General features: G+C 37.3%; 1 protein-coding gene across 1 annotated transcript; it reads left to right on the top strand.

The window, feature by feature from the left end:
- Window positions 1–5,870: 5,870 nt before the first annotated feature.
- Window positions 5,871–11,089, top strand: LOC149933305 (uncharacterized). The gene is made up of 4 exons (XM_090157264.1): window positions 5,871–5,994; window positions 7,760–8,303; window positions 8,566–9,241; window positions 9,320–11,089. Exons 1-4 carry the CDS (start codon window positions 5,871–5,873, stop codon window positions 11,087–11,089), a joined length of 3,114 nt encoding a protein of 1,037 aa, XP_090013390.1.
- Window positions 11,090–27,523: the final 16,434 nt, after the last annotated feature.

Below are 27,523 nucleotides of genomic sequence, written 5' to 3'. Positions count from 1 at the left end.
GACTCCCCGGTAAAGCCACCAGTTATTGCACACTCCGACCCCTTGAGGGCCAACTTGTACCGACATAAGTATATGTATTTGTACCCCGCTGCTCCGCCTTAAGCACTACAGCGGCCACCAAAACAACCAGCCCCGGACAAAAGTGCGCTTTGCGAAACAACGTTCGGCCAGTGAGACAGCCATTTTGACCGCCTCACATATAGCAAACAAACGCCCTCATCACGGCCCAACAAAAGGCGACACCATGGGCTGCCCGAGACCCACCCTCGCACAGCTGAGGACTAGAGTGGCTTCCTCTTCCACTGCAAACTACCCTCCTTAGTAGGTCACAGAATGACGAGTGTGGAACACCCATGAGGTTCCAGTGACCCAGCGCCCCGATCACATGACCTTGAGAGCCGGGTATGGAGCCCCCCACAGGCTCCAGTGACCCCATCACACCACTAGATAGGGACAGTGGGAACTTGTACCGACAGTAAAGAAATAAGTTCATTTTGTATTTCGGGACTCAAATAATTTACTATTTTATCATGCTCCGAGTTCAAAAGACTGTATAACACGCCATCATATTTTGCTAAAAGTTAAATAACAGATAAGAAGTTACCTCTATTATGTACATCGTACTCATTCATCTTTTCTTCACGGTGACCACGGAAAGCTAAATTACAACTGGCTAACATCAAAATAACGTCACATATGCGTTTTAGTACTTCTTTCCAAAAATTAACTTTTTCTTTCAATCCTGTGTTTACTAAATTGTCAATAGTTTATTTTTTATTTTTCCACATGTCGTAGCTTAAAGACGCTTCAGAATGATGCTGAGTACTTGCGTGTTTTTTGATTTTTTTTGAAAGTCCTTGCCAGTCATTTATTCCTTCAATCCATTCAAAACGGAAAGAAGGATTTGTTCGGTCTCCAAAGAGCCAGCAGTGCTCGCAATAAGCTTTATCGAGTACCTTCGAGTAGCAGAGCCATAATCTTGGTAATGTTAGAGAAGAATCGTTAGTTTTTATCGTATAATAGTCTACAGAAAAGCTTCTATTATGAGAGTCCTTAGGAAATGGTCCCTTCGGCTTACACGGACCATAATTTATAATTTCTCTTTTTATTTCATCACCTGGAATTTGCAAACTTGTATAGTGTCCTCGATCTGAAGGAAAAGGCCTGGCAGTCCGCAATAATTTCGATGAATCAGAAAGAACGTCAGTCCATTCGACAAGTGATTTTTCATCGTGGTCATCACTGTATGGTACACTGCAATACACATTTTGGTACTGTCTGTCATCGTTTGGTTTCTCCGCATCAAACGTTTAAGCATTAAGTGATTCAAGGGGGGTAGATCTAGCCGCATCTACGTCTGCTTCTGAGCTTGTATTTAGAACATTAATAGCTTGAGAATCTGATTTGTTCGTGCTAACAGGAGTGTCGATATCAGTGGCATTAATTTCCGTTGGGGTAGTTTCTAAAATATTTGAAAATTTAAATATGCTATTTATTTACTCGATAAAATGTGCATTCCATTAAACCAAACCTACCTTGAGCCTTATCAGTTTTATTGATCCACGAAGTAAGTTTATGACTATATTTTTTTGCTTCATCTTCTTTCGCTTTCTTTTCTTTGCGCTTTTGCGCTCCACTTGAATAAGCACGTTTCATAATTTCACAGTTAGGAATTGAGTAAAGTTGTATAACTGTCATCTGCAACGAATTGCACAAGCGCTAGAGTTGTCCAATTCGTCGCAGTCTTATAGGGGTTGAGAAATATGTTTAACAATCGTCGTAACGAGGACCGTTATACCTGAATAACAAATACAAGAAAAATAAATTTTATGACTATGTTTGTAGTTTCGTAGTCGTAATTAATTACAAATAATTATAACAATAAAAAACTGCAATCGATTACGTATCTGCGATATAATAGTATTATCTAAACGAAAAATTGTCGTCTTTTAACGTCGTGCAACCTACTGCATGTCAAAAATTATGCAACTATACTTATTATTACTAGTAATAATCGTAGGTTTTAGTTACAGTTTCACTAAATTCACTTTAGATTTTGTAACCAAGAAGCCAAGCCAACAACCCTGGGTCTTAAAATTTTAAAGGTTAATTCAGAATTATTAATCTTTGTTAACATATATTATCAATACTATTCAATAGCATGTAAAATTAATGTAGTTATAAAAAAATACAGATAAAAGAACTAACAAACCTCTGGCGATTCAGATCTCGCAGTCGCCCGTCCGACCCGTCGCCGTCGGGATACTCGTGTATAAATTTCAGAATAATAATCGAGTTCGGAGTAAATATTTTCTGATTCTGGCAATATCAGTAACAGGCCAACAGATAGCTAACTCGTTAATTTTCAGAAGGCCAAAAACTTCAGTGTCCAGAGTGTCAGCCCTCGGGCATGCGATTATCAGCTAGCCTTTTACGGAAATTCGTACATGATATAACTGGTTGTAATGTCGCTAAGCCGCCATGGCGCTACCATAGCTTAGATGGATTTTACATTTTTTGCTAAAACGTGGATAAACATGGAATACGACGGTTACCAAAATAGCTTGAACGATACTAACGAAAACGTCGAAAAGACATTAATAGTATTTTGAAGTTTTTGTTAGTATCGTTCAACTTTCAAGATATTTTTATTATAAATAGCCCTGTTTGTTAATTGGATTTTAATTATCTGCGTTAAGAACGAGGTTAATGGAGATTGAATCCGATTTATTAAAAATATTTTTAAAGATTTTTGTAGGTTGATTGGGGCCCCCCGTAGCTCGGAGGCCCCCCCCGCGCCGCGGGCGCTGCGGACCGTCAGCTACGCCACTGCACAAAATAAAGTAAAACTTATCGCCGAACTAGACAGTTTAAAGGCCCATCCACACTATCCAACTTTAGTCAGCTGACAAGTTGAAAGATTTGTGTCGGACGAACAAGGCGGGTAATGTGAACGTGTCAGTTGGTTAGTGTGAATGCAAAATAAGTCAGGCTGACTAGTCTGCCTAATTTGGTCAGCTGACTAAAGTTGGATAGTTAGAATGAGCCTTAAGGGTGATTTCAAAGTGAACTGATGAATAACAACAAACATTTAGAACTTTAAATCAGTGCAAATGCAGACCGAGTAAAAGCACAGTTAACGCGTAACGTTCAAGTCAATGAGGCAATGTAGAAATCCACAAAAAAATGCATAGAAAATGTTTTCAATAAGTAAAATAAAAAGGAACTGTCCAAGCCTAAATATAATTTTCACAATCAACTATTACTGTGTAAATCGTGTTAGGATATAAGACCGTTAAAGGTCTTTGTTATGTACGGAAACGTTTGTTAATTGGATTTTAATTATCTGCGTTAAGAACGAGGTTAATGGAGATTGAATCCGATTTATTAAAAATATTTTTAAAGATTTTTGTAGGTTGATTGGGGCCCCCCGTAGCTCGGAGGCCCCCCCCGCGCCGCGGGCGCTGCGGACCGTCAGCTACGCCACTGCACAAAATAAAGTAAAACTTATCGCCGAACTAGACAGTTTAAAGGCCCATCCACACTATCCAACTTTAGTCAGCTGACAAGTTGAAAGATTTGTGTCGGACGAACAAGGCGGGTAATGTGAACGTGTCAGTTGGTTAGTGTGAATGCAAAATAAGTCAGGCTGACTAGTCTGCCTAATTTGGTCAGCTGACTAAAGTTGGATAGTTAGAATGAGCCTTAAGGGTGATTTCAAAGTGAACTGATGAATAACAACAAACATTTAGAACTTTAAATCAGTGCAAATGCAGACCGAGTAAAAGCACAGTTAACGCGTAACGTTCAAGTCAATGAGGCAATGTAGAAATCCACAAAAAAATGCATAGAAAATGTTTTCAATAAGTAAAATAAAAAGGAACTGTCCAAGCCTAAATATAATTTTCACAATCAACTATTACTGTGTAAATCGTGTTAGGATATAAGACCGTTAAAGGTCTTTGTTATGTACGGAAACGTCAATTAAGGCCGCTAAATTCAAGACCACACTGACCTATAGGCCGAATTAGCGGTCGCCCTTTTGCCCTGGTCTCAAGAAGCAGTTTTGCCGCCCCAGTTTGAAACCCTACTGCTGACTACAGCAACTTTCACCAGAGTCTTTACGTACCCAGTCCGACCCTAGCTTAGGCAAGCTACACTAATGCAATGAATACATTTAATTTAGTGCTCCAGGAAACCACATTTGTTTAAACGGTTTATTGTCTGGGTTTAAAATAAAGGCCAGCTATAATGTACAAAAAGTTTTATATATTCATCACCATCCATGATTATCGCTGAGCAACCACCTGGTTGCTCCCACCCCCAAAGAACGTCCTTGAATGCCTCAAATATAATACAGAATAATTTGAACCTAATATCCATTTTTAGAAAGGTGTTACGATATGCGTTCCTTTAACCTTAGAAAGTAAGCTTTCGAGCTATTAAATAGCGAGCCAATGGTTTTTTCAAGCGAGGGCACTTGATTCGTTTCAGGGCTCAACTTTTTAGCTCGTAGTTCGATGCGTTCGCCAAGAAACTAGCTCGACTCGGTGCTCACTCGCCAAGAAACTAGCTCGACTCGTTGCTCGCTCGCCAAGAAACTAGCTCGATTCGTTGTTCGCTCGATATGACATAGGCTCGGTTCATGACACGGTTCGTTTTCTGCTGATTAACGAGCGAGCTCTAGAACTCGGCTCGATACGTTTTTGCTCGCTTCGACACTCGATTCATTTATTCTTAGCTCGACTCGGTTCGATACCCTTCGAGCGTGTCGAGTTGCGAGCCCACGCGAGTTTGCTCGGCTCATTGACACCTCTAGTGGTGGCGTTAGGTTAACGTAAGCCTACCTATTTTGTTAATTATTATATTTAGGTTTGTATTTAAATGGATTAAATTTAATTATAATAAAGATTAAAGTTGTTTATATTAGCATCACCTACCTTACACTAGCAAGGAGACTACCCGAGGTGTAACTCACCGATTTTGTTTAAATTTAGGGATTAAGTAGACCATCATGTAACTTAAAAAACCCCAAAGGGAAAAAATGCGATGGGATTTAGTTTTACCATGCCAACTGAAAACGTTTTTGACGACTGAAATATTATATTTCTCTATCTAAATTAACATGGCAAAATCGTAAGATTCTAAGGGTCACCCCTTATGATATTATTCAATTTTTTTTAAACAAAGGTGGTTAAATTTGGGGAAATATCAAATTTTGGGTAAATTTCTCAATTTGGGTCGGTATTTTAAATTGGGTATATACATTTAAATAATAATTAGGGTACAATCTACTAAATGTTTTCTGGTAAATAATGCTAACAGAACCACCATTACTGTGTTTTCAAAAGCGCAGTAAAGGTCTCCCGCCAGTATAGTGAGAGTTTAAACATAGGGATCGGGGATTGGATAACTTTTAGCCATGGAAAACGCGGGAAAAAAATTTGCCGAATAAAATTATTACAGAAAGATGGCTGGTAAAATTCCCCGATTATTTTTATCTGAATAAAATGATTACGTTAAATATTTTCAACAGCAAATAATTACCAAACCTTATCAAAAATAATTTATTCTGGTTATGCTTTTTTAGTTCTTTTTTAACCGATAAGAAAACATTTCGTTTATAGGTTTTCATCCACGGAATATAAATATCTAATCTATTATTATTCGGGTTTTTCTTTACTGAAATGCGTTGTAATTTTTTATGTTTACTTTTTCCCACATTCACACAATGAACCATGTTGACTTTTTAACGAAACAGACTGAACATTAGACTTTCAATTTTTATCGAAAACGGGAATACCGTAAGACGCGCAACCGATTCTAATAATCAAAACTGATTATTTATCGGTCAACTATTGTGGTAAACTATGGCTGAAGCGGGTGTAAATAGGAACAACGATACGGAGGTCTGTAATGAAACTACTGAAAAGGTGCGAAAGTTAAGGAGCCCTGTATGGAAACATTTCATTTTGAACGGAGAATCAGCAAATTGTAAACACTGCAATAAGTAAGTCTACTGCTGAAAATTTCGTGTATGCATGGATAAAGACCTAAAAACATATGAGTTTGTTATAGGATATACACAATACCACCGAACGCAGGGACAAGTCATCTACGATACCATCTTGAGAAGAAACATTCGGAAATAATCTCAGAGGATAATGTCTTATCAACGGTAATTGCTGTAATTATATCCACAGCTGTTTAGGCGGAGCCAGTGGCGTAGACAATGGGGGGTTTCCGGGTCCAGACACCCCCCCCCCCAGGGCCTACCTTTGACTGTACTAAATTTCCGTCCCCTTCTTGACCCCTTTTAATATTCATGTACTTGGACCCCCCCCCCTTGATGAATTTCTGGCTACGCCACTGGGCGGAGCATGTTCAAAAATAACGCACCGCCTTAAACATTTTTTATTCTTCTGTGCCACTTTCACTAGGCTTTAAACCAATCAAGTTGATATTTCAGTAACACAAACTGTACCGACAACAATATTATAATCATAATAATAATAATAACCTATTTTAGAACCTGCTTAGTAATAGTAGCAGAAAATATTTATAGTATTGTTTATTCATTAAAAATATACTATTATTGATGGCGAAACATTTATAAATACTACATAATCTTAAAAAGTAAAAGAAACCAACATTTGAGGGGAAATAGAAGCTAATAATAATTGTAAAGCGATAGAATACTTTTTTCAACTCTTGAGATTCTACTTGTAAATTACGGTATTAGCGTCAGGGTAGATATAGAAAATTTCGTGTCTAAACTTAATAAACTTTCAACTCCAACGCTTCTGTTAAAACTCTGGGTTTGTAATTCTAATTGAATTTAATTTTAGGTAAAACTTAATGTAGGACAAAATTTAAAGTATAGTAATGCTAGGAAAAACTAATAATAATTTGGTCTAAAATGTTTCCATGACAAAATATTGTAAAATAGGCCCTTTGGCCTAAAAAGCCAAGAGTCATAAAATAGAGTGGTGGCGGATGGGGAACGATCAAGGATTGCTATTGTCCCGAGTGCAGTTGCACTCATTAAAGTAAACTTGGGCCCAGAGCAGCACCAAGCCCCTTTATGACACGCGGGCTCTTTGAGGAAATACCGAAAAATCGCTCGATAAAAGAGAGAGGGACAATGGGATCCTCCTCGGTTCTGTTCCCGGCCACCATGTTCAAAAACTTGACTCCAGTTGGAGAAAGTGGCGCTGTAAAAAAGGAATAGCAGGCAGTCGAAATGGGAGACTGGTCGAGAACAGATCTCCTTAGTATTTTGTAACATTACGAATTTTTGCTTCTCTAAAATAAATTGTTGTTGTTTTAACCCGTCTTTATTTTAATCCAGTAACAGTCTCTATATGAGAATCGTTGGTTTTTCAGTCGCTAGCGATTCCAAACTCTAAAAGGACTCTCCCTAGTAAATTTAACTTTAACGAGAAAATTAAACGCCACGGTTAGGGTTTTTTTATGGTGCCGAAACCCGGGACTCATATCGGACTAACGAACTAGGTAAATCGAACTTGGAAACGGAAAAGCGGGTTTTTGGACTTCCGCGCAGTTGCCGAAAATTGGACATCGGTATCGGATAAATTTATAACGGAATAATAAATAGTATAAAAAACGGAAAGTGACGGAGATCTAGAATTGTTTGGACAGCCTGTATATTTAAAAATGACGGATCGAGAACGGGCGAGATAAGTGAAAATTCGCGGAACAATACGGACTGCAGCTACTAACTTAGTTAATCAATTAGACGTGCTATTGGGGGAAGCTAGTACTCCAATAGCGGAGTTTGAAGACAAGCTAACGCTAATATCGAGAAAGGAGGAAGAATTACTACCCTTGGACGAGAAGATTTTAAAATTTACGGATAGTGACGCAGCCATAGATGAAGAGCTCACCAAGAAAGACGAATACCAAAACAAAATAATGTTGGCGAAGAATAGAGCGATCAGGAGATTCAAGGAATTGGAACAAAGGGCAGCAACAAGAGCAAATAACACCAGAACTTCGTGTGGGGGAGGAAACTGCGCGAAAGGACAAGAGGATACGAGACTTCCGCCGCTGGTCTTGCCGAAGTTTAGCGGCGACGAGACCGAGTGGAATGGATTTTACAGTTTATTCGAATCTACGGTCGGTGACAAAAATCTTTCTAAGGTACAAAAATTTAGTTATCTTAAGACATTGTTAGAAGGGGATGCCTTAAAGGTATTAGGAGGAATGAAACCCTCAAATGAAAATTATGACGAAGCAATTGATTTGTTAAAGAGAAGGTTTGGGCGAGATGATATTGTCGGGTATGCCCATATGAAAAAATAATTAAAATTAGAACCCGTAAGCAGTTCACCCTTCGCAATTTATACGACACGTGCGAAGTAAATATTAGGAGTTTGCGCGCTCTTGGCATTGATACCGCTGTTAATGGTACATTCCTTTGCCCCAAGCTAATAGGGTGTCTGCCACCAGACATTCGACTAAAATATACGGAATATAGAGGGGCATCGGCAAGTGGGATTTGGACGAACTAATTAGCTTTTTGCGTAAACAAATTGAAAGCAGGGAAACTTGTAAAATGCTCGGAGAAGTATACCAGCCGCAAAGGCGTGAAACTAAACAACCCGATCCACCGAAACGCGTAGATAACTTTAATAGATACAGTCGATACGACACCAGACCCAAGAATGGTCATATGAGCGCGGCAGCGCTATCGAACAACGTAGTAGCTAAAGCCGTTTACTGCGTATTTTGTAAAGGGCCGTCGCACGCGTCAACGTCTTGCACCAAATATACGTTAGACGAGAAGTGGAACATAGTTAAGGAAGCCCGCCGTTGTTTTATCTGTTTAAAATTCAATCATGACTCCAGAAATTGCCACGCTCAATACAATACTTGTAAAATTTGTCGTCGCGGGCATAGTACCGCGCTTTGCGAACGGAACGATGCGAATAAGAAATCAGTAGATACTTTTAAAAATGGAGCGACAAATACGCAATATAAACAGACAGAGCACACGGAGCCTAAGACCGTCGGAGTAGTCGGGACTATACTTTTGCAAACAGCGAGAGCTATTGCGAAAAACCCCACGAATGAGAGAAAAGAAGAGATTCGCTGTCTTTTGGACGGGGGCAGCCAGGCTACGTTCGTGAAGGAAGAGATATCCCGTAGTTTAGGGCTCTCCGAGGTGGGCAGGCAATGGGTGACAATCCACAATTTTGGGAATGAAAACCCAGAGCGGGTAGAGAGAAGAAAAGTTAAATTAATTTTGGAAAATACTAGATACCCCGAAACAAAAATTTAAATAATCGCTATCGAGGTACCCTACTTATGTAATACAGTTACTACTATCAATTGTGGAAATATTGAAAAAATAATGGAAGAGCAAGGTTTACAGATGGCGGACGAGGCTAGCTACCAAACATTAACGTGTTCGAGCATTGGACTCCTTGTAGGAGCTGATTATTATTGGGAGATAGTTAGAGGGCAAATTAAAAGATTTGGAATATCAATGGTGGCTATTGAGACTCAATTAGGTTGGGCTCTTCAGGGGCCCACGCGGGACCCCAGTAATTCGGAATTTGGGAGTTTTGGCGTAACAGTTATGAATATCGGATTGGATAAAATAAATAAAAGATTACAGTCCTTTTGGGAGTTGGAAAGTTTAGGAATTAACCCCAAAGAAGAAGAAGATTTCGAAGGGCATCAAGTTTTTAAAAAAATTAAGGATAAATTGAAATTTGAAGATGGTAGATATAGTGTGAGCTTGTCGTGGATTAGGAGTAAAGAAGATTTGGCGGATAACTTCGGGGTAGCGACTAAAAGAATGGGAAGTTTAGTCAGGAAGTTTATTAGAGATCCAGTTTTCTATTCGGATTATAAAAGGGTTATAAATGAACAATTACAAAATGGAATAGCAGTGGTAGTTCAGGAACCTCACATTCACCCCGCGGGAACCTTTTATCAGCCCCACCAAGCGGTAAAAAGGGAAAACAGTTCTACCACAAAATTGCGGGTGGTTTTAGATGGAACTAGTCACACCTACGGGACTCCTTCTCTTAACGAATGCGTAGCTAGAGGCCCAAACCTGTACCAAGACATGCTACAACTGCTACTAAGATTCAGACACCACAAAATAGCGATAACGGCCGATATCGAGAAGGCCTTCCTTCAGGTTGCGTTGGAGAGGGAAGACAGAGACAGTGTTCGTTTTTTGTGGGTTAAGGAAGATAATAACGGTAAAATTATTCCTAACGATTACACGGTGCTGTGCATGCAGCGAGTACCCTTTGGCTTAACATGCAGCCCGTTTCTTCTCGCGGCGACAATCATAACCCACGCTGATAAATATAAAGACAGCGATCCGGAAATATCAGACATATTACAAAATGATTTTTACGTGGACGACCTCGCAACGGGTGCGAAAGATGTACAGTCAGCCTACGACTTAGCAAAAAGAGCGTCGGAAATTATGGGAGAAGCTAACATGCGGCTTAGAAAATGGAACTCTAACTCGCCCGAATTGATGAAGAAGATAGGAGGGGAAGATAACGACACTGGGGTAGCGGTTAGGTTTGATAGAGAGGTCAATCCTAGTCAGAAAGTCTTAGGGCTACTTTGGAATCCGGAAGCCGATGTATTTACTTTTGACCTATCAAAATTAATGGAAATATTACAAGACGCAACCGCTACAAAAAGATTCATCCTAAGCGCAGTGTCTCAGGTATTTGATCCAATGGGATTTTTGTCTCCTTACACAGTCAGAGCAAAATTTATATTTCAAGCTTTATGGGCGATGACAGATAAATTAGATTGGGACGACAAAATTCCAGGTGAAATGAGCGAAGAGTTTAGTCAGTGGTGCGCTGAGATGACCCATTTAAGTAAATTCAGGATCCCTAGATTCTATTATGGGCAAGGCGAAAAGGAATCGAACATTCAAATTCACTGTTTCACTGATGCCAGCGTAAAGGCGTATGCCGCCGTTGTTTACGCGCGCTACCAAACCAAAGAGGGAAGGATAGGCGTCTCTCTAGTAACGTCTAAATGCAGAGCTAATGGGTTGCATCTTAGGAGCTCGTCTAGTTAACGCGGTTGAACCAGTTTTCGGAAAAAACGGTGTCGAGATAAAAATGTGGACCGATTCGCAAATTGCTTTGTATTGGATCAAAGGAAATAATTGGAAACCTTTCGTTCAAAATCGAGTGTCCGAAATTAAGAAATTCGTAGATCCTTCTTGTTGGCGACATGTCCCAGGGCTAGAAAATCCGGCGGACATACCGACCAGAGGAGCTAGGGTGAAGGACGTAATCGAGGGAAAGTGGTTAGTAGGCCCAGCTTGGTTGCGTCAAAACGAACAACAATGGCCTACCGAAAACTCCCAATTATGTAATGAAGAGGTAGTGGCGGAGCGTCGAAAAACAGTGATGGCAGTGACGTTGGACGCACCAACGGGAATTCAGAATATTATAGACCTTAAGAAAAGGTTTTTAGAATAACGGCTCTGATGACTAGATTTACCGAAAGGACTAGAAAAATAGATCGACGCGAGGGCCCAGTTACCGCCGAAGAAATAGCCAGGGCGGAGGAAAAATGGATAAGAGATATACAAAAAGAGGATTTCAAGGAAGAAATAGCTATCTAAGCAATCAAGTATTGTAACGTTGAAACCCAAGTTAACTGATCAGGGAATACTTTGCGTTGGAAGTAGATTAGGCGAGTCAGAATTTAGCTATAGTCAGAAATACCCGATAATTATTAACCAAAAGCAAAGGATTGCGGAATTATTAATGAGAAGAAGCCACGAAGAAGTAATGCATGGTGGTATACAGGCGACCATAACTCAGGTCAGAGAGAGAGATATTGGGTCACCGCTGGCCGCCAATTAGCGCGGAAAATAGTAAAAGACTGTATAATATGTAAAAAATTTACAGCAAAGCCGTGCGACGCAACCACGGGTCAATTACCTCGCGAAAGAATAACGGAATCGCCACCGTTTACAGTTGTCGGCGTAGACTTCGCCGGACCCGTGTTCGTGAAGTCACAAGGCGGTCCAGTTAAATCTTTTATTTGTTTATTTACATGCGCTGTGACGCGCGCGATTCATCTGGAACTGGTACCGTTGTTGTCAACTTACGAGTTCTTACTAGCCTTTCGCAGAATGGTATCACGGCGTGGAATCCCTAACCTAATGGTCAGCGACAACGCGAAAACATTTAAACGCGCGAGCAAAGATCTACAGCTAATGTGGCGAAATCTTAACAGCGACGAAGTTAAGCAGTTTTTTGGAAATAAGGGAGTAGAGTGGAAGTTTATTGCGGAAAGAGCCAGTTGGTGGGGAGGCTACTGGGAGAGAATGGTGAGATCAACGAAAACGACCCTTAAAAAGGTTCTCGGTAAAGCTTCCCTAACTTATCCAGAACTGGAGACCCTGCTCACGGAGACCGAAGCCGTGATTAACGCGAGACCGATAACATACGTTTTCAATGACGCTCAAGAGCCAGAACCCCTGACCCCCTCACACTTTATTCTTGGAAAAAGGGGGACCTGCTTACCCCAACAGGGAAAGGATGATGCCGTTGCAGCTAACAATAACAGCAAAAAAAGATGCTTATACGAGTTAAACATCGAGACGCGCTTATGAAAAGACTTTGGAACCGTTGGCGTCACGAATACCTGTTGGAGCTGCGCAATGCCCATTACAGTAGTTTAGCTAAACGAGATGTAAAAATAAAGGTCGGGGACGTAATGATAGTACGAGATGACAAATTACCGCGTCAAATGTGGAAACTGGGGCTGGTGACTAAACTTGTTGAAGGTCGCGAGACTCGTGGGGGTTGTATTAGATCGTGTTGGGTACGAATGTCAAACGGCAGCGAAATCAGGCGACCAATCCAACTGCTTTATAAATTGGAGGTTAATAAGTAATAAGAAAATGAGGTTGTAAATACTTTTTTGTTGGTTGTAAAACTTTCATTGAATTGTTTTTTATTAATGTACATGATAATGTTGTATTAGCGTATAGTGTTGTTATTTATGTATAACTGGTATGATGTATCATAGGAAAGAAAAATTTCATTTTTTTTGTTATTCTTGATTTCAATTATCTCTGTGAACAATTCTAATTTGAACTCTTTATTGGACATTTATATTTCAGTAATTTGAACTTAATGACTATTGTGTAACACTGGCGTGTTACGGTGGGGAGTGTTAAAACTCTGGGTTTGTAATTCTAATTGAATTTAATTTTAGGTAAAACTTAATGTAGGACAAAATTTAAAGTATAGTAATGCTAGGAAAAACTAATAATAATTTGGTCTAAAATGTTTCCATGACAAAATATTGTAAAATAGGCCCTTTGGCCTAAAAAGCCAAGAGTCATAAAATAGAGTGGTTGCGGATGGGGAACGATCGAGGATTGCTATTGTCATTAAAGTAAACTTGGGCCCAGAGCAGCACCAAGCCCATTTATGACACGCGGGCTCTTTGAGGAAATACCGAAAAATCGCTCGATAAAAGAGAGAGGGACAATGGGATCCTCCTCGGTTCTGTTCCCGGCCACAATGTTCAAAAACTTGACTCCAGTTGGAGAAAGTGGCGCTGTAAAAAAGGAATAGCAGGCAGTCGAAATGGGAGACTGGTCGAGAACAGATCTCCTTAGTATTTTGTAACATTACGAATTTTTGCTTCTCTAAAATAAATTGTTGTTGTTTTAACCCGTCTTTATTTTAATCCAGTAACAGTCTCTATATGAGAATCGTTGGTTTTTCAGTCGCTAGCGATTCCAAACTCTAAAAGGACTCTCCCTAGTAAATTTAACTTTAACGAGAAAATTAAACGCCACGGTTAGGGTTTTTTTAGCTTCTTACAGTGGAAATCTGTTAAAGGTGCTTAAATATTTATAATGCTTTGTGGTTGTTTTGACCATAAGTATTAATCAGAAAACGTAATTTGCCGTTATTTAAACCGAATTTAAAAAGGGCTAAATTAAACAATCGTATCGTAGCTCTACGGGAAATGCACGTTCACATATATAATTTGTTTCAACATTTCTCTGGAGCTATATCAAATTATTTAATAAGCATACTTAATGGTCTGTTTAAATAATTTCAGGCTAGCAAATTGGAAATTGACTACGCAACGCAATGTTTAAAAAAATGGGTGGTAGCAACCGACCAACCTTTTAAAGCAGTCGAACACCCTTCATTTAGACAAATGTTAATTTCGATGAGCCAAGAAATTTATCTATTGTAAATAACGTTCCGCAAAGTGCCAGAACAATCGGAGAAGAATTACTGAGGTCTTACGATTCTGAATTTCATAGAGTCGTTGAATTATGCAAAGTATGTTTTCCGTTAATTGTTTTAACTTTAACGAGTATATATTAAAAATTAGACTTCAACCGTGTTAATAATTACCGTTTACGGATATCGGTATTTCAGGCTGTTTCTACTCAAGTTTCATATACCATAGATGCTTGGACCTCAAATAATCGACTTCCATTTCTCGGTGTTACCAGTCACTGGATTGACGACAACTGGAAACTAAGTAACACACTTTTGGGATTTTTACCGTTTTCTAATCGACACACTGGAAAGAATATATATATTACTTTCATGAACTTGGTGCAGACTACTACATCAAAGGTATATTTACATGAAATATTGAAATGATAAGTTATATACTGCCATATATTAATTTCTGTTGGGTTCTAGTCTTAGTAAAGTATCGGTAAACGGCTTCAGCTAGAGTATCGTAGATCTTTGAAATTATTTGTATATAGAGGCGGCTGCGTTTGACCCAAAATATACCGGCGGCGTACTCCAGCGTTTATAAAAATTCGGAACCACTCCTTCTGCGTAGAGTTTGCAAACTCTCTCCCCACTGGTTAAAGGGGTTTTCCCCCGAGATCTTCGGTTTCCCCTTTTCATCAAAACTTGCTGAGGTTAACGGTAATAGTTAGTTTAGGGAGCTGTCGGCTAGCTCGCGTAGCATGAAGGGCTGGCCACCACCCTCCTTTGCATTATAACCCGGCCACCGGAAAATAAGGCAGTAAAAGTCGCAAGCTGACTTGGGCCAGTGGTGGTTGAATTAAACGTAGGGTGAGTGGTAATGTGTAGTTTCTCGGATTTTAATTTCCTTCAATCACTCCACGCAGCAGCGCGTCTCGACTTATTTTCGACAGCCCAGACTTTTAAATCTCCCGTCCCCATTAAGTATATTTTAATTGAGGGCCACTGGCCTAGGGGGGAGAGAAATTGGGCAAAATTGGTTGCGTTACTTAATTGTAGGTGACGTTTTTTTTCATACTCATTTAATGAGTCTTGTTTTCCGATATATCTGCTTACAACTAATTACTTGGAGTCAACTTGATTTATAAACTATAATTTCCGATTCAGCTTATCATAATACAAAATTAAATATTTCGAAAATAAAAATTGTTTTTAAAAAGGTTCTGGCTATTACACCTTCACCAAGGAACTAGAGACTATGGGTACTGAACTTGGAATTAGATTCAGCTCGGAAACACGTGTGCGATGCTTCACTCATGTTCTCAATCTTACCGTTCAAGAGATATTAAAACATCTAAAATCGGAACCTCAGTTTGACAATGAATCTGACTACGAAGAGTCTGCGGAAATTTCAAATCCGACAATTTCAATTGGAAAGTCTGTTGCTAAGGTACATACAATTTTAGTTTAGTAGCGTAACTAGAAATGCTTAAAGGGAGGGGAAGGAACTATACTGAACACAATGATACAGGCAAAGTGAAGGGGATAAAATTTAGTACAGTCAAAGATATATGGCAAAGGGAGGGGTTTAAAACCGAACGCCCTCCGCTTGTCTGCACCACCGTGAGTTTCAATTTCTATCCACCTGGGGTAAAGAACAATCATCCTAATATTAATTTACGAAATTCGGATTAAAAGCCATATATTTTTTACTTCTAAGGGTAATTTATCAAATGAATAGATTTGGTTTTTAGTTCTCTAAATGAAATAGATGACTGCAACTCTACATTATTGTTTAGATTTAATAGTATGATTATGTATAAACAACTATTTAATTCCTGTAGATTAGAGCTGTAGTATTGAAAATAAGACTTTCGCATCAAAAAGAGAAAGAGCTGTCCAATCTCAATAACTCATTTGAGTTGGAGGATCTTAAAGTTGTACTTGATGTCAGGACAAGATGGAATTCGACGTATGCTATGTTGTCCCGTGCAGTATATTTGAAACAAGTACGCTGTCTGGTGCTTTTTTAAATAAATTGGTCAAATACGCAAAGTAATACACTAATACACTTAGCAAAAGTCTATACTACCGTAAAAAAGGACCAATACGTGTATGTTTGCCATTTGATGGATTTTTAAAATGAAATTAGTTTTACTATCCATGGGAGACAACCCATGGATTAATTAACAAAGGGATTTAACCGAGTTGGAAATATAAACCGAGTTGGAAATATTAGCCGAGTTGGAAATATTAGCCGAGTTGGAAATATTAGCCGAGTTGGAAATATTAGCCGAGTTGGAAATATTAGCCGAGTTGGAAATATTAGCCGAGTTGGAAATATTAGCCGAGTTGGAAATATTAGCCGAGTTGGAAATATTAGCCGAGTTGGAAATATTAGCCGAGTTGGAAATATTAACCGAGTTGGAAATATTAACCGAGTTGGAAATATTTACCGAGTTGGAAATATTTACCGAGTTGGAAATATTAACCGAGTTGGAAATATTAGCCGAGTTGGAAATATTAGCCGAGTTGGAAATATTAGCCGAGTTGGAAATATTAGCCGAGTTGGAAATATTAACCGAGTTGGAAATATTAACCGAGTTGGAAATATTTACCGAGTTGGAAATATTAACCGAGTTGGAAATATTAACCGAGTTGGAAATATTAACCGAGTTGGAAATATTAACCGAGTTGGAAATATTAACCGAGTTGGAAATATTAACCGAGTTGGAAATATTAACCGAGTTGGAAATATTAACCGAGTTGGAAATATTAACCGAGTTGGAAATATTAACCGAGTTGGAAATATTAACCGAGTTGGAAATATTAACCGAGTTGGAAATATTAACCGAGTTGGAAATATTAACCGAGTTGGAAATATTAACCGAGTTGGAAATATTAACCGAGTTGGAAATATTAACCGAGTTGGAAATATTAACCGAGTTGGAAATATTAACCGAGTTGGAAATATTAACCGAGTTGGAAATATTAACCGAGTTGGAAATATTAACCGAGTTGGAAATATTAACCGAGTTGGAAATATTAACCGAGTTGGAAATATTAACCGAGTTGGAAATATTAACCGAGTTGGAAATATTAACCGAGTTGGAAATATTAACCGAGTTGGAAATATTAACCGAGTTGGAAATATTAACCGAGTTGGAAATATTAACCGAGTTGGAAATATTAACCGAGTTGGAAATATTAACCGAGTTGGAAATATTAACCGAGTTGGAAATATTAACCGAGTTGGAAATATTAACCGAGTTGGAAATATTAACCGAGTTGGAAATATTAACCGAGTTGGAAATATTAACCGAGTTGGAAATATTAACCGAGTTGGAAATATTAACCGAGTTGGAAATATTAACCGAGTTGGAAATATTAACCGAGTTGGAAATATTAACCGAGTTGGAAATATTAACCGAGTTGGAAATATTAACCGAGTTGGAAATATTAACCGAGTTGGAAATATTAACCGAGTTGGAAATATTAACCGAGTTGGAAATATTAACCGAGTTGGAAATATTAACCGAGTTGGAAATATTAACCGAGTTGGAAATATTAACCGAGTTGGAAATATTAACCGAGTTGGAAATATTAACCGAGTTGGAAATATTAACCGAGTTGGAAATATTAACCGAGTTGGAAATATTAACCGAGTTGGAAATATTAACCGAGTTGGAAATATTAACCGAGTTGGAAATATTAACCGAGTTGGAAATATTAACCGAGTTGGAAATATTAACCGAGTTGGAAATATTAACCGAGTTGGAAATATTAACCGAGTTGGAAATATTAACCGAGTTGGAAATATTAACCGAGTTGGAAATATTAACCGAGTTGGAAATATTAACCGAGTTGGAAATATTAGCCGAGTTGGAAATATTAGCCGAGTTGGAAATATTAACCGAGTTGGAAATATTAACCGAGTTGAAAATATTAGCCGAGTTGAAAATATTAGCCGAGTTGGAAATATTAGCCGAGTTGAAAATATTAGCCGAGTTGAAAATATTAGCCGAGTTGAAAATATTAGCCGAGTTGAAAATATTAGCCGAGTTGAAAATATTAGCCGAGTTGAAAATATTAGCCGAGTTGAAAATATTAGCCGAGTTGAAAATATTAGCCGAGTTGAAAATATTAGCCGAGTTGAAAATATTAGCCGAGTTGAAAATATTAGCCGAGTTGAAAATATTAGCCGAGTTGAAAATATTAGCCGAGTTGAAAATATTAGCCGAGTTGAAAATATTAGCCGAGTTGAAAATATTAGCCGAGTTGAAAATATTAGCCGAGTTGAAAATATTAGCCGAGTTGAAAATATTAGCCGAGTTGAAAATATTAGCCGAGTTGAAAATATTAGCCGAGTTGAAAATATTAGCCGAGTTGAAAATATTAGCCGAGTTGAAAATATTAGCCGAGTTGAAAATATTAGCCGAGTTGAAAATATTAGCCGAGTTGAAAATATTAGCCGAGTTGAAAATATTAGCCGAGTTGAAAATATTAGCCGAGTTGAAAATATTAGCCGAGTTGAAAATATTTACCGAGTTGGAAATATTAACCGAGTTGGAAATATTTACCGAGTTGGAAATATTTACCGAGTTGGAAATATTAACCGAGTTGGAAATATTTACCGAGTTGGAAATATTAACCGAGTTGGAAATATTTACCGAGTTGGAAATATTTACCGAGTTGGAAATATTAACCGAGTTGGAAATATTAACCGAGTTGGAAATATTAACCGAGTTGGAAATATTAACCGAGTTGGAAATATTGACCGAGTTGGAAATATTGACCGAGTTGGAAATATTAACCGAGTTGGAAATATTAACCGAGTTGGAAATATTAACCGAGTTGGAAATATTAACCGAGTTGGAAATATTAACCGAGTTGGAAATATTAACCGAGTTGGAAATATTAACCGAGTTGGAAATATTAACCGAGTTGGAAATATTAACCGAGTTGGAAATATTAACCGAGTTGGAAATATTAACCGAGTTGGAAATATTAACCGAGTTGGAAATATTAACCGAGTTGGAAATATTAACCGAGTTGGAAATATTAACCGAGTTGGAAATATTAACCGAGTTGGAAATATTAACCGAGTTGGAAATATTAACCGAGTTGGAAATATTAACCGAGTTGGAAATATTAACCGAGTTGGAAATATTAACCGAGTTGGAAATATTAACCGAGTTGGAAATATTAACCGAGTTGGAAATATTAACCGAGTTGGAAATATTAACCGAGTTGGAAATATTAACCGAGTTGGAAATATTAACCGAGTTGGAAATATTAACCGAGTTGGAAATATTAACCGAGTTGGAAATATTAACCGAGTTGGAAATATTAACCGAGTTGGAAATATTAACCGAGTTGGAAATATTAACCGAGTTGGAAATATTAACCGAGTTGGAAATATTAACCGAGTTGGAAATATTAACCGAGTTGGAAATATTAACCGAGTTGGAAATATTAACCGAGTTGGAAATATTAACCGAGTTGGAAATATTAACCGAGTTGGAAATATTAACCGAGTTGGAAATATTAACCGAGTTGGAAATATTAACCGAGTTGGAAATATTAACCGAGTTGGAAATATTAACCGAGTTGGAAATATTAACCGAGTTGGAAATATTAACCGAGTTGGAAATATTAGCCGAGTTGAAAATATTAGCCGAGTTGAAAATATTAGCCGAGTTGAAAATATTAGCCGAGTTGAAAATATTAGCCGAGTTGAAAATATTAGCCGAGTTGAAAATATTAGCCGAGTTGAAAATATTAGCCGAGTTGAAAATATTAGCCGAGTTGAAAATATTAGCCGAGTTGAAAATATTAGCCGAGTTGAAAATATTAGCCGAGTTGAAAATATTAGCCGAGTTGAAAATATTAGCCGAGTTGAAAATATTAGCCGAGTTGAAAATATTAGCCGAGTTGAAAATATTAGCCGAGTTGAAAATATTAGCCGAGTTGAAAATATTAGCCGAGTTGAAAATATTAGCCGAGTTGAAAATATTAGCCGAGTTGAAAATATTAGCCGAGTTGAAAATATTAGCCGAGTTGAAAATATTAGCCGAGTTGAAAATATTAGCCGAGTTGAAAATATTAGCCGAGTTGAAAATATTAGCCGAGTTGAAAATATTAGCCGAGTTGAAAATATTAGCCGAGTTGAAAATATTAGCCGAGTTGAAAATATTAGCCGAGTTGAAAATATTAGCCGAGTTGAAAATATTAGCCGAGTTGAAAATATTAGCCGAGTTGAAAATATTAGCCGAGTTGAAAATATTAGCCGAGTTGAAAATATTAGCCGAGTTGAAAATATTAGCCGAGTTGAAAATATTAGCCGAGTTGAAAATATTAGCCGAGTTGAAAATATTAGCCGAGTTGAAAATATTAGCCGAGTTGAAAATATTAGCCGAGTTGAAAATATTAGCCGAGTTGAAAATATTAGCCGAGTTGAAAATATTAGCCGAGTTGAAAATATTAGCCGAGTTGAAAATATTAGCCGAGTTGAAAATATTAGCCGAGTTGAAAATATTAGCCGAGTTGAAAATATTAGCCGAGTTGAAAATATTAGCCGAGTTGAAAATATTAGCCGAGTTGAAAATATTAGCCGAGTTGAAAATTTTAGCCGAGTTGAAAATATTAGCCGAGTTGAAAATATTAGCCGAGTTGAAAATATTAGCCGAGTTGAAAATATTAGCCGAGTTGAAAATATTAGCCGAGTTGAAAATATTAGCCGAGTTGGAAATATTAGCCGAGTTGAAAATATTAGCCGAGTTGAAAATATTAGCCGAGTTGAAAATATTAGCCGAGTTGGAAATATTAGCCGAGTTGAAAATATTAGCCGAGTTGAAAATATTAGCCGAGTTGAAAATATTAGCCGAGTTGAAAATATTAGCCGAGTTGAAAATATTAGCCGAGTTGAAAATATTAGCCGAGTTGAAAATATTAGCCGAGTTGGAAATATTAGCCGAGTTGAAAATATTAGCCGAGTTGGAAATATTAGCCGAGTTGAAAATATTAGCCGAGTTGAAAATATTAGCCGAGTTGGAAATATTACCCGAGTTGGAAATATTACCCGAGTTGGAAATATTACCCGAGTTGGAAATATTACCCGAGTTGAAAATATTACCCGAGTTGGAAATATTACCCGAGTTGGAAATATTACCCGAGTTGAAAATATTACCCGAGTTGGAAATATTACCCGAGTTGGAAATATTACCCGAGTTGGAAATATTACCCGAGTTGGAAATATTACCCGAGTTGGAAATATTACCCGAGTTGGAAATATTACCCGAGTTGGAAATATTACCCGAGTTGGAAATATTACCCGAGTTGGAAATATTACCCGAGTTGGAAATATTACCCGAGTTGGAAATATTACCCGAGTTGGAAATATTAGCCGAGTTGGAAATATTACCCGAGTTGGAAATATTACCCGAGTTGGAAATATTACCCGAGTTGAAAATATTACCCGAGTTGGAAATATTACCCGAGTTGGAAATATTAGCCGAGTTGGAAATATTAGCCGAGTTGGAAATATTAGCCGAGTTGGAAATATTAGCCGAGTTGGAAATATTAGCCGAGTTGAAAATATTAGCCGAGTTGAAAATATTAGCCGAGTTGAAAATATTAGCCGAGTTGAAAATATTAGCCGAGTTGAAAATATTAGCCGAGTTGAAAATATTAGCCGAGTTGAAAATATTAGCCGAGTTGAAAATATTAGCCGAGTTGAAAATATTAGCCGAGTTGAAAATATTAGCCGAGTTGAAAATATTAGCCGAGTTGAAAATATTAGCCGAGTTGAAAATATTAGCCGAGTTGAAAATATTAGCCGAGTTGAAAATATTAGCCGAGTTGAAAATATTAGCCGAGTTGAAAATATTAGCCGAGTTGAAAATATTAGCCGAGTTGAAAATATTAGCCGAGTTGAAAATATTAGCCGAGTTGAAAATATTAGCCGAGTTGAAAATATTAGCCGAGTTGAAAATATTAGCCGAGTTGGAAATATTAGCCGAGTTGAAAATATTAACCGAGTTGAAAATATTAGCCGAGTTGAAAATATTAGCCGAGTTGGAAATATTAGCCGAGTTGAAAATATTAGCCGAGTTGAAAATATTAGCCGAGTTGAAAATATTAGCCGAGTTGAAAATATTACCCGAGTTGAAAATATTAGCCGAGTTGAAAATATTACCCGAGTTGAAAATATTAGCCGAGTTGAAAATATTACCCGAGTTGGAAATATTAGCCGAGTTGGAAATATTACCCGAGTTGAAAATATTAGCCGAGTTGAAAATATTACCCGAGTTGAAAATATTACCCGAGTTGAAAATATTACCCGAGTTGAAAATATTACCCGAGTTGGAAATATTACCCGAGTTGGAAATATTACCCGAGTTGGAAATATTACCCGAGTTGGAAATATTACCCGAGTTGAAAATATTACCCGAGTTGAAAATATTACCCGAGTTGAAAATATTACCCGAGTTGAAAATATTACCCGAGTTGAAAATATTACCCGAGTTGAAAATATTACCCGAGTTGAAAATATTACCCGAGTTGAAAATATTACCCGAGTTGAAAATATTACCCGAGTTGAAAATATTACCCGAGTTGAAAATATTACCCGAGTTGAAAATATTACCCGAGTTGAAAATATTACCCGAGTTGAAAATATTACCCGAGTTGAAAATATTACCCGAGTTGAAAATATTACCCGAGTTGAAAATATTACCCGAGTTGAAAATATTACCCGAGTTGAAAATATTACCCGAGTTGAAAATATTACCCGAGTTGAAAATATTACCCGAGTTGAAAATATTACCCGAGTTGAAAATATTACCCGAGTTGAAAATATTACCCGAGTTGAAAATATTACCCGAGTTGAAAATATTACCCGAGTTGAAAATATTACCCGAGTTGAAAATATTACCCGAGTTGAAAATATTACCCGAGTTGAAAATATTACCCGAGTTGAAAATATTACCCGAGTTGGAAATATTACCCGAGTTGGAAATATTACCCGAGTTGGAAATATTACCCGAGTTGAAAATATTACCCGAGTTGAAAATATTACCCGAGTTGAAAATATTACCCGAGTTGAAAATATTACCCGAGTTGAAAATATTACCCGAGTTGGAAATATTACCCGAGTTGAAAATATTACCCGAGTTGGAAATATTACCCGAGTTGAAAATATTACCCGAGTTGGAAATATTACCCGAGTTGGAAATATTACCCGAGTTGGAAATATTACCCGAGTTGGAAATATTACCCGAGTTGAAAATATTAGCCGAGTTGAAAATATTAGCCGAGTTGAAAATATTAGCCGAGTTGAAAATATTACCCGAGTTGAAAATATTACCCGAGTTGAAAATATTACCCGAGTTGAAAATATTACCCGAGTTGAAAATATTACCCGAGTTGAAAATATTACCCGAGTTGAAAATATTACCCGAGTTGAAAATATTAGCCGAGTTGAAAATATTAGCCGAGTTGAAAATATTAGCCGAGTTGAAAATATTACCCGAGTTGAAAATATTACCCGAGTTGAAAATATTACCCGAGTTGAAAATATTACCCGAGTTGAAAATATTACCCGAGTTGAAAATATTACCCGAGTTGAAAATATTACCCGAGTTGAAAATATTACCCGAGTTGAAAATATTAGCCGAGTTGAAAATATTACCCGAGTTGAAAATATTACCCGAGTTGAAAATATTACCCGAGTTGAAAATATTAGCCGAGTTGAAAATATTACCCGAGTTGAAAATATTACCCGAGTTGAAAATATTACCCGAGTTGAAAATATTACCCGAGTTGAAAATATTAGCCGAGTTGAAAATATTAGCCGAGTTGAAAATATTAGCCGAGTTGAAAATATTAGCCGAGTTGAAAATATTAGCCGAGTTGAAAATATTAGCCGAGTTGAAAATATTAGCCGAGTTGAAAATATTAACCGAGTTGGAAATATTAACCGAGTTGGAAATATTTACCGAGTTGGAAATATTTACCGAGTTGGAAATATTAACCGAGTTGGAAATATTTACCGAGTTGGAAATATTAACCGAGTTGGAAATATTTACCGAGTTGGAAATATTTACCGAGTTGGAAATATTAACCGAGTTGGAAATATTAACCGAGTTGGAAATATTAACCGAGTTGGAAATATTAACCGAGTTGGAAATATTGACCGAGTTGGAAATATTGACCGAGTTGGAAATATTAACCGAGTTGGAAATATTAACCGAGTTGGAAATATTAACCGAGTTGGAAATATTAACCGAGTTGGAAATATTAACCGAGTTGGAAATATTAACCGAGTTGGAAATATTAACCGAGTTGGAAATATTAACCGAGTTGGAAATATTAACCGAGTTGGAAATATTAACCGAGTTGGAAATATTACCCGAGTTGGAAATATTACCCGAGTTGGAAATATTACCCGAGTTGGAAATATTACCCGAGTTGGAAATATTACCCGAGTTGGAAATATTACCCGAGTTGGAAATATTACCCGAGTTGGAAATATTACCCGAGTTGAAAATATTACCCGAGTTGGAAATATTACCCGAGTTGGAAATATTACCCGAGTTGGAAATATTACCCGAGTTGGAAATATTACCCGAGTTGAAAATATTAGCCGAGTTGAAAATATTAGCCGAGTTGAAAATATTACCCGAGTTGAAAATATTAGCCGAGTTGAAAATATTACCCGAGTTGAAAATATTACCCGAGTTGAAAATATTACCCGAGTTGAAAATATTACCCGAGTTGAAAATATTACCCGAGTTGAAAATATTACCCGAGTTGAAAATATTACCCGAGTTGAAAATATTAGCCGAGTTGAAAATATTACCCGAGTTGAAAATATTACCCGAGTTGAAAATATTACCCGAGTTGAAAATATTAGCCGAGTTGAAAATATTACCCGAGTTGAAAATATTACCCGAGTTGAAAATATTACCCGAGTTGAAAATATTACCCGAGTTGAAAATATTACCCGAGTTGAAAATATTAGCCGAGTTGAAAATATTAGCCGAGTTGAAAATATTAGCCGAGTTGAAAATATTAGCCGAGTTGAAAATATTAGCCGAGTTGAAAATATTACCCGAGTTGAAAATATTAGCCGAGTTGAAAATATTAGCCGAGTTGAAAATATTAGCCGAGTTGAAAATATTAGCCGAGTTGAAAATATTAGCCGAGTTGAAAATATTAGCCGAGTTGAAAATATTAGCCGAGTTGAAAATATTAGCCGAGTTGGAAATATTAGCCGAGTTGAAAATATTAGCCGAGTTGAAAATATTAGCCGAGTTGAAAATATTAGCCGAGTTGAAAATATTAGCCGAGTTGAAAATATTAGCCGAGTTGAAAATATTAGCCGAGTTGAAAATATTAGCCGAGTTGGAAATATTAGCCGAGTTGAAAATATTAGCCGAGTTGGAAATATTAGCCGAGTTGAAAATATTAGCCGAGTTGAAAATATTAGCCGAGTTGGAAATATTACCCGAGTTGGAAATATTACCCGAGTTGGAAATATTACCCGAGTTGAAAATATTACCCGAGTTGGAAATATTACCCGAGTTGGAAATATTAGCCGAGTTGAAAATATTAGCCGAGTTGAAAATATTAGCCGAGTTGGAAATATTACCCGAGTTGGAAATATTACCCGAGTTGAAAATATTACCCGAGTTGGAAATATTACCCGAGTTGGAAATATTACCCGAGTTGGAAATATTACCCGAGTTGGAAATATTACCCGAGTTGGAAATATTACCCGAGTTGGAAATATTACCCGAGTTGGAAATATTAGCCGAGTTGGAAATATTACCCGAGTTGGAAATATTACCCGAGTTGGAAATATTACCCGAGTTGGAAATATTACCCGAGTTGAAAATATTACCCGAGTTGAAAATATTAGCCGAGTTGAAAATATTAGCCGAGTTGAAAATATTACCCGAGTTGAAAATATTAGCCGAGTTGAAAATATTAGCCGAGTTGAAAATATTAGCCGAGTTGAAAATATTAGCCGAGTTGAAAATATTAGCCGAGTTGAAAATATTAGCCGAGTTGAAAATATTAGCCGAGTTGAAAATATTAGCCGAGTTGAAAATATTAGCCGAGTTGAAAATATTAGCCGAGTTGAAAATATTAGCCGAGTTGAAAATATTAACCGAGTTGAAAATATTAACCGAGTTGAAAATATTAACCGAGTTGAAAATATTAGCCGAGTTGAAAATATTAGCCGAGTTGAAAATATTAGCCGAGTTGAAAATATTAGCCGAGTTGAAAATATTAGCCGAGTTGAAAATATTAGCCGAGTTGAAAATATTAGCCGAGTTGAAAATATTAGCCGAGTTGAAAATATTAACCGAGTTGAAAATATTAACCGAGTTGAAAATATTAGCCGAGTTGAAAATATTAGCCGAGTTGGAAATATTAGCCGAGTTGAAAATATTAGCCGAGTTGAAAATATTAGCCGAGTTGAAAATATTAGCCGAGTTGAAAATATTACCCGAGTTGGAAATATTAGCCGAGTTGAAAATATTAGCCGAGTTGAAAATATTACCCGAGTTGGAAATATTACCCGAGTTGAAAATATTACCCGAGTTGAAAATATTACCCGAGTTGAAAATATTAGCCGAGTTGAAAATATTACCCGAGTTGGAAATATTAGCCGAGTTGGAAATATTAGCCGAGTTGGAAATATTAGCCGAGTTGGAAATATTAGCCGAGTTGGAAATATTACCCGAGTTGGAAATATTAGCCGAGTTGAAAATATTAGCCGAGTTGAAAATATTAGCCGAGTTGGAAATATTACCCGAGTTGAAAATATTACCCGAGTTGGAAATATTACCCGAGTTGGAAATATTACCCGAGTTGGAAATATTACCCGAGTTGGAAATATTACCCGAGTTGAAAATATTACCCGAGTTGAAAATATTAGCCGAGTTGAAAATATTAGCCGAGTTGAAAATATTACCCGAGTTGAAAATATTAGCCGAGTTGAAAATATTACCCGAGTTGAAAATATTACCCGAGTTGGAAATATTACCCGAGTTGAAAATATTACCCGAGTTGAAAATATTACCCGAGTTGAAAATATTACCCGAGTTGAAAATATTACCCGAGTTGGAAATATTACCCGAGTTGAAAATATTACCCGAGTTGAAAATATTACCCGAGTTGGAAATATTACCCGAGTTGGAAATATTACCCGAGTTGAAAATATTACCCGAGTTGAAAATATTACCCGAGTTGAAAATATTACCCGAGTTGAAAATATTACC

The sequence above is a fragment of the Leiobunum rupestre genome, chromosome 8 (genome assembly GCF_980474605.1).
Source record: "Leiobunum rupestre chromosome 8, qqLeiRupe1.1.hap1, whole genome shotgun sequence".
NCBI classification, from domain to species: Eukaryota; Metazoa; Arthropoda; class Arachnida; order Opiliones; family Sclerosomatidae; genus Leiobunum; species Leiobunum rupestre.
The sequence above is the reverse complement of the archived record's forward strand: the minus strand, read 5'-3'. Positions and strand labels throughout refer to the sequence as shown.

What these genes read in the sequence shown, in the direction of transcription:
- LOC149933305 (XM_090157264.1), top strand. Translation starts at nt 5,871, where the DNA reads ATGGCTGAAGCGGGTGTAAATAGGAACAACGATACGGAGGTCTGTAAT. An exon ending in GAACGGAGAATCAGCAAATT is followed by an intron (nt 5,995 to 7,759) that starts GTAAACACTGCA and finishes TTAATCAATTAG; the next exon opens with ACGTGCTATTGGGGGAAGCT. An exon ending in GGAATGAAAACCCAGAGCGG is followed by an intron (nt 9,242 to 9,319) that starts GTAGAGAGAAGA and finishes ATCGCTATCGAG; the next exon opens with GTACCCTACTTATGTAATAC.